Source organism: Symphodus melops, assembly GCF_947650265.1.
Source record: "Symphodus melops genome assembly, chromosome: 11".
Lineage (NCBI taxonomy): Eukaryota > Metazoa > Chordata > Actinopteri > Labriformes > Labridae > Symphodus > Symphodus melops.
Genome location: NC_136701.1, coordinates 335,018 through 342,904, shown reverse-complemented (window position 1 = coordinate 342,904; position 7,887 = coordinate 335,018). Strand labels below are relative to the sequence as shown.

General features: G+C 44.8%; 2 protein-coding genes and 1 long non-coding RNA gene across 4 annotated transcripts in view; 2 read left to right on the top strand and 1 right to left on the bottom strand.

Moving 5' to 3' along the window:
- LOC306832130 (flotillin-2a) overlaps positions 1–4,170 on the top strand; it is a 19,640-nt gene extending 15,470 nt beyond the window's left edge. Inside the window, exon 10 of one of the 2 annotated variants that reach the window (XM_079356570.1) lies at positions 2,912–4,170. In XM_079356570.1, coding sequence (XP_079212696.1) covers positions 2,912–2,962 — 51 coding nt within the window. In that variant the 3' untranslated portion in view covers positions 2,963–4,170. The remainder of the gene's footprint in view (positions 1–2,911) is intronic. The other variant, XM_079356569.1, reaches the window with a different exon arrangement.
- The window catches only part of LOC306832121 (uncharacterized protein), a 250,674-nt gene that overhangs the window by 26,814 nt on the left and 215,973 nt on the right, over positions 1–7,887 (bottom strand). The window lies entirely within an intron of this gene.
- Positions 5,486–6,549, top strand: LOC306832143. Its single transcript, XR_013780186.1, has 2 exons — positions 5,486–6,145; positions 6,180–6,549. It is a non-coding gene; the product is annotated as an uncharacterized lncRNA (long non-coding RNA).

Here is a 7,887-nt window from a genome sequence, read left to right as displayed (position 1 = left end):
CAAGCACCAACGCTTCTGTTCACACCAGAACTACAAACGCTGCTCGCCAAGCCCCGCCCCCGGACACCAGACCGTCCATGTTCAGAACGCTCCGTCGGGTTTTATGAAACTCAAAGGAGGCGGGTCGCTTGTCCGACAGACAGAACTTCCTGCTGTGTGTCTTAAGATGTGTGTGTGTGTGTTAAGATGTGTGTGTGTGTGTTAAGATGTGTGTGTGTGTGTTAAGATGTGTGTGTGTGTTAAGATGTGTGTGTGTGTGTGTGTGTGTGTGTTAAGATGTGTGTGTGTCTTAAGATGTGTGTGTGTGTTAAGATGTGTGTGTGTGTTAAGATGTGTGTGTGTGTTAAGATGTGTGTGTGTCTTAAGATGTGTGTGTGTGTTAAGATGTGTGTGTGTGTGTTAAGATGTGTGTGTGTTAAGATGTGTGTGTGTGTGTGTTAAGATGTGTGTGTGTTAAGGTGTGTGTGTGTGTGTTAAGATGTGTGTGTGTTAAGATGTGTGTGTGTGTTAAGATGTGTGTGTGTGTGTTAAGATGTGTGTGTGTGTTAAGATGTGTGTGTGTGTGTTAAGATGTGTGTGTGTGTGTGTGTGTTAAGATGTGTGTGTGTGTTAAGATGTGTGTGTGTGTTAAGATGTGTGTGTGTGTTAAGATGTGTGTGTGTGTTAAGATGCGTGTGTGTCTTAAGATGTGTGTGTGTGTTAAGATGTGTGTGTGTGTGTTAAGATGTGTGTGTGTTAAGATGTGTGTGTGTTAAGATGTGTGTGTGTGTGTGTGTTAAGGTGTGTGTGTTAAGGTGTGTGTGTGTGTGTTAAGGTGTGTGTGTGTGTGTGAAGGTGTGTGTGTGTGTGTGTTAAGGTGTGTGTGTGTGTGTTAAGGTGTGTGTGTGTGTGTTAAGGTGTGTGTGTGTGTGTTAAGGTGTGTGTGTGTGTGTGAAGGTGTGTGTGTGTGTGTTAAGGTGTGTGTGTGTGTGTTAAGATGTGTGTGTGTGTGTTAAGGTGTGTGTGTGTGTGTTAAGGTGTGTGTGTGTGTGTTAAGGTGTGTGTGTTAAGATGTGTGTGTGTGTGTTAAGATGTGTGTGTGTGTTAAGATGTGTGTGTGTGTGTTAAGATGTGTGTGTGTGTGTTAAGATGTGTGTGTGTGTTAAGATGTGTGTGTGTGTGTGTGTGTGTGTGTTAAGATGTGTGTGTGTGTTAAGATGTGTGTGTGTCTTAAGATGTGTGTGTGTGTTAAGATGTGTGTGTGTGTTAAGATGTGTGTGTGTGTTAAGATGTGTGTGTGTCTTAAGATGTGTGTGTGTGTTAAGATGTGTGTGTGTGTGTTAAGATGTGTGTGTGTTAAGATGTGTGTGTGTGTGTGTGTTAAGATGTGTGTGTGTTAAGATGTGTGTGTGTGTGTGTTAAGATGTGTGTGTGTTAAGATGTGTGTGTGTGTGTGTGTTAAGATGTGTGTGTGTGTTAAGATGTGTGTGTGTGTTAAGATGTGTGTGTGTGTGTTAAGATGTGTGTGTGTGTGTTAAGATGTGTGTGTGTGTGTTAAGATGTGTGTGTGTGTGTTAAGATGTGTGTGTGTGTTAAGATGTGTGTGTGTGTGTGTGTGTTAAGATGTGTGTGTGTGTTAAGATGTGTGTGTGTGTTAAGATGTGTGTGTGTGTTAAGATGTGTGTGTGTGTTAAGATGCGTGTGTGTGTGTTAAGGTGTGTGTGTGTGTGTTAAGATGTGTGTGTGTGTTAAGATGTGTGTGTGTGTTAAGATGTGTGTGTGTGTTAAGATGTGTGTGTGTGTGTTAAGGTGTGTGTGTGTGTGTTAAGATGTGTGTGTGTTAAGATGTGTGTGTGTGTGTGTGTGTTAAGGTGTGTGTGTGTGTGTTAAGGTGTGTGTGTGTGTGTTAAGATGTGTGTGTGTGTGTGTTAAGGTGTGTGTGTGTGTGTGTTAAGGTGTGTGTGTGTGTGTGTTAAGGTGTGTGTGTGTGTGTTAAGGTGTGTGTGTGTGTGTTAAGGTGTGTGTGTGTGTGTTAAGGTGTGTGTGTGTGTGTGAAGGTGTGTGTGTGTGTGTTAAGGTGTGTGTGTGTGTGTTAAGATGTGTGTGTGTGTGTTAAGGTGTGTGTGTGTGTGTTAAGGTGTGTGTGTGTGTGTTAAGATGTGTGTGTGTGTGTTAAGATGTGTGTGTGTGTGTGTGTTAAGATGTGTGTGTGTGTTAAGATGTGTGTGTGTGTGTGTTAAGATGTGTGTGTGTGTGTTAAGATGTGTGTGTGTGTGTTAAGATGTGTGTGTGTGTGTGTGTTAAGATGTGTGTGTGTGTGTGTTAAGGTGTGTGTGTGTGTTAAGATGTGTGTGTGTGTGTTAAGGTGTGTGTGTGTGTGTGTTAAGATGTGTGTGTGTGTGTTAAGATGTGTGTGTGTGTTAAGATGTGTGTGTGTGTGTGTTAAGGTGTGTGTGTGTGTGTGTTAAGATGTGTGTGTGTGTGTTAAGATGTGTGTGTGTGTTAAGATGTGTGTGTGTGTGTTAAGATGTGTGTGTGTGTTAAGATGTGTGTGTGTGTTAAGATGTGTGTGTGTGTGTGTTAAGATGTGTGTGTGTGTGTGTTAAGATGTGTGTGTGTGTGTGTGTTAAGATGTGTGTGTGTGTTAAGATGTGTGTGTGTGTTAAGATGTGTGTGTGTGTTAAGATGTGTGTGTGTGTGTGTTAAGGTGTGTGTGTGTGTTAAGATGTGTGTGTGTGTGTGTTAAGATGTGTGTGTGTGTTAAGATGTGTGTGTGTGTTAAGATGTGTGTGTGTGTGTGTTAAGATGTGTGTGTGTGTGTGTGTGTTAAGATGTGTGTGTGTGTGTGTTAAGATGTGTGTGTGTGTTAAGATGTGTGTGTGTGTTAAGATGTGTGTGTGTGTTAAGATGTGTGTGTGTGTGTGATCCACAGATCCCTCTGCTGCAGAAGATGGTCACCCCTCAGTGCCAAACCGCCATGTGAAGGACGCGCTCCACGGACTCGCCACTCGGACCCCTCTGACATGTATCTGCCTCAGCATGATGATCTTCAGCCTCTGACCCCCGTATGACCTCTGACCCCCGTATGACCTCTGACCCCCGTATGACCTCTGACCCCCGTATGCAAACTGCCTTGGACCACAAACACTTGACGCCAACTGAGAGTTTTTTAATGTTTTTAGAGTTGTAGTGAAGCCTTCAGCGCGTGCGTCTCTGATTGGTTGAGTTGAGTCACATGTCACAGTTTGAGTTCATTGCCCACTTTGAGTGTGATTGTGTTTTTAACGTACAGGAATGATTGACCTTTGACCTCTTCAGCCTTAAGCCTGCTTCTGCGTCCGCTCCACGCCGTCGTGAGCGTTAGTGTCTGCGTGCGTCTGCTATACTTCCCCGACAGCGCCTCTTTCTCCGCTTGTTTGTGTTCAGGTAACCATGGCGACCGCGTGTGACGTTGGCGCCGAGTGGCTCATGGTAGCAGATTGTAGCGACGTTGTAAAAGCAGGAAGTGGTTTCTGAGGCGCTTCAGAGCGACGCTAACCTGCCGCACGGCGAGGGTTCGATGCTGAAGTGTCGGTCAGGCTCAAAGGTCAGATCTTCCTCACCAGGTGTCACAAATGTTCCCAATGAGAGCAGACTGACAGGCCCCGCCTCTTTACGGTCTGTCACTCAGAGCGCCGTCAGTGAAGCAGCCGTCTGAGCCCGGCGTGGCAGCTTTTATTTCCTCTTTGCTTTTCTATCTTTTTCTTTTTTTAGATTAGTCGACAACAACTCAGAGAACCAAAACGTGTCTCACTCACTGTGATTCTCAGCATGTTCCAGGAGCAGGCGCACGCCAAGCGTTACCTCGCCGTTTGTCGTGTGGTCGCCCGTCTCTTGGTCTGGAGTGCAGTGCCTGTTCAACACTCAAGTGCCCAAACTTCAGGACAGCGGTTTGGCTTCAGCTCCGTTCACGTCACGTGTGCACGCCGTGTCGACACCATCCCTCAGCGTTTACTAACAAAGGCGTTTCCTCTCGTCTTTGGTGGCGTTTGGACACGTTCTAAAGAAGCCATATTTAGATTAGCCTTCAGGTTAGCACGTTCATGTAGCGCAGCGTTTCATCACTTCCTCCCTCCATGTTCCAGCTGGACGCATTTGACCCTGAGTAACCCTGAAAGAAGCCACTCCGACGACGACCACGTGACCGCACCACGCCGCACCTCACATCCTGTTGGAGTTTTGTAAAAAACCTGCTGACACATCACATGATTCTCTCTTCGCTTCATTCAGTCAGTTTATTAACGGGGCCAATCAGGTGGCGTTTCACGCCGGGCGTCTTTCATCATCCAGAGATTAAAAATCCAGGATGTTTTTATTTCAGTCCTTCGATCAATTTCATCCAGATCCACTTTGCTCTCAAAGGGACGCCACACTTCGTCCACAGGGGGCGCCAAATCCTCACAGCTGCTTGTAATGAAATGCTTTGTTTGATATCTAAAGCTTTGGGGGGGGGGGGGGGGGGCTTTATTCTGTTTAGTCATCTGCTTTGTCACTAAATCCTGTAAAAGATTTTTCTGTGTCATGTTTCAAAAAGAAGTTTTTATTTTGGCTCGTTTACCGTTTGTACGTTGTGTCTTTAATCCAGACCGACTCTGTCTGCAGGGACCACGATCAGTTTTAGAACCAGGTCTGGGTCCAGTTTAGTTTTCTGTGCAACCAGTTTCTGCCTCTAGAGGGCGCTGTCTCTGCAGGGTTCAGGGGTGTAATGTGTCTCTTCACCTGAAATCTTTTTACTGCTGACAAACAGGAAGTCGGAGTCCTCTCTTCTTCTTCTGTCCTTTAAGTCAGCGTCCAGCTTTAGTCCACCTCGTACAGCCTGTCCTATAAGACCGGACCGGAGACCAGTCTCAAGGTCTCGGCCCCGTCTCTGTATAGAAAGCCTTGTTACTGGGTCTCATCCGGGCCTCAGACTGAGCGGCCTGCAGTGATTGGCTGTTTGTCCACCTCATCACTATGATTATAAAGAAAATCCCTTTTTCTAAAATTACAACTTAACATTCGTTCATTATTTCAGCCCCAAGCTTCCCGGTGTTACGGTCTAAGTGAGGGACACGCCCCCCTGATCTCAAGATGATTCTGGTCTCGGTCTCATGTATCACCTGGTCTCATGTATCACCTGGTCTCATGTATGACCTGGTCTCGGTCTCATGTATGACCTGGTCTCGGTCTCATGTATGACCTGGTCTCGGTCTCATGTATGACCTGGTCTCGGTCTCATGTCTGACCTGGTCTCGGTCTCATGTATGACCTGGTCTCGGTTGGTGTAGTCTGTGCTGTCGTCGTTTTAAGGCCAGTATTTTAGAGAAACAAAGATCCCTCGATCAGTCGACTCGTCTCCAGAATGTTCCACCTGGCGTTCAGTGTAGTAGCTTTGTGTACTCAGTGCCTTTAATAGAGATCAGGTGACCTCGCTCATCAGTCGTGACCTCAGACTAACATGTTGAAGATGTGAATGTTAAACCTTCACATATTCAGAGGAACGGAAACATATATATGTATACTTCTATTATAGTTATTAATGTAGCCTTGAACTGCTTTTACTTTGAAATCCAGACCTCATACTTTTGACCTTAATGTGTCAACTAAGGCTGTCAGATGATTAATCATTTAATCACGATTAATCGCTAAGTGTGAGCTGAAAGTCTGTAAAGAGAAAGGAAAGGATGATCATTAGTTATCATGATTATTAGCTGTAATTAATCGCATCTTTAATCGAATGTCTGAAATTCAATTAGTTCTCATTTAAACATAAAAGTAGTTAGGCTTTTATTTTGAATTCTTGTCTTAAACTTGGTGTACTTTACTTGCTGTCTGCTTTTATTTTGAAATACAATTAGGCCTTTCATGTAGGTGGAAGGTTAGTACAACACAGAAACAGGAAGTGCTTAGGGATCCCAAAGGGAGGTCAAACAGGTCAAAGGAACAGTAACAAAGGTCAATGTGTGATGTCATCAGGTGAACGGTAACAAAGGTCAGTGTGTGATGTCATCAGGTGAACAGTAACAAAGGTCAGTGTGTGATGTCATCAGGTGAACAGTAACAAAGGTCAGTGTGTGATGTCATCAGGTGAACGGTAACAAAGGTCAGTGTGTGATGTCATCAGGTGAACAGTAACAAAGGTCAGTGTGTGATGTCATCAGGTGAACAGTAACAAAGGTCAGTGTGTGAAATGAGAATGTAAAGGGACAAACTAGCATGAGGTTAATCGTTATTAACTGGTAAATCCTGACAGCCTTAGTGCCAACAGATACAATCCTTTTTGATTTGCATCGACCAATCACAACAGAGGAACGTGTTCGTAAAGTGGTATCTTATTAGGATGTGGTTACAGACCAAACACTAACCTTCTCGCCTTAACTCTTCTCGTCTTCATCCGTTGTCTCGTCTGTCATGATCTGTAACCTCCATTTAAAGGTATATCGTGGATAAATCTTGTCATGTGACACAGGCCTGATCCAGCATGGCGGTTCAAGGACGTGTTCATGTTGTTCTGTATGTGTGCCAGCCTATAATAAACCTTACACCACCTTGGGTTGGCCTCCGCGTCCGTCTGTTACTGAGTTCTTTTCTAGTCTGACGACTCAAACGACACATTCACACACTGATGGTAGAGGCTGCTGCAGAGTCCATCAGTATGAACTCATCCATTCATACACATTCACACACTGATGGTAGAGGCTGCTGCAGAGTAAAGAGTCCATCAGTATGAACTCATCCATTCAGACACATTCACACACTGATGGTAGAGGCTGCTGCAGAGTCCATCAGTATGAACTCATCCATTCATACACATTCACACACTGATGGTAGAGGCTGCTGCAGAGTAAAGAGTCCATCAGTATTAACTCATCCATTCAGACACATTCACACACTGATGGTAGAGGCTGCTGCAGAGTAAAGAGTCCATCAGTATTAACTCATCCATTCAGACACATTCACTCACTGATGGTAGAGGCTGCTGCAGAGTAAAGAGTCCATCAGTATTAACTCATCCATTCAGACACATTCACACACTGATGGTAGAGGCTGCTGCAGAGTAAAGAGTCCATCAGTATGAACTCATCCATTCATACACATTCACACACTGATGGTAGAGGCTGCTGCAGAGTCCATCAGTATTAACTCATCCATTCATACACATTCACTCACTGATGGTAGAGGCTGCTGCAGAGTAAAGAGTCCATCAGTATGAACTCATCCATTAAGATGCCACCGATGAAGCAGAGGGAGTAATTTGGGGTCAAGTGTCTCGTCCAAGGACACATCAGACATGTCCCTGAAGGAGGAACCACTGAGCCACAGCCCTGCTGACACAGAAGAGTTGAATCGTCTCATAAAGTCAAAGACGTCACAGCGACATGTACGTAAAACATGAGCGTGTTGGATGGATCCAAATAATTTAGCTTTTTATTTATTATCCATCAAACAACATTGAAGCCCGAGTGTTTCACATGAACAGAGATGAACTTCAAAACAAAGAGTGATGCAAATAAAATAAAACTGACTGAAAGGATGGAAAATAAAATAGAATTTGTAAGAAGCTCACAAAATCCATCGCTGCAACACCTGTTCACCTGATAACTGCTCTCATATCTGGCAAACCCAGGGGCGTCCAAAACGGCCTTCAAAGCCCCGCCTACCTTCTCTGGTCCAATCAGATCCAGAGCATTCAGGAGCAGAATCTAAAGTTAGAAGGAGGACATACTGGCTGCTGCATTGTTGTCAGAGAAGCTTCAACACAGCAGGTTTCCTTCATGATCACACAGGAAGAGAGCAGCTCTCTGGTTGGCTGAGTGATCACAGAGGAAGAGAGCAGCTCTCTGATTGGCTGAGTGATCACAGAGGAAGAGAGCAGCTCTCTGATTGGCT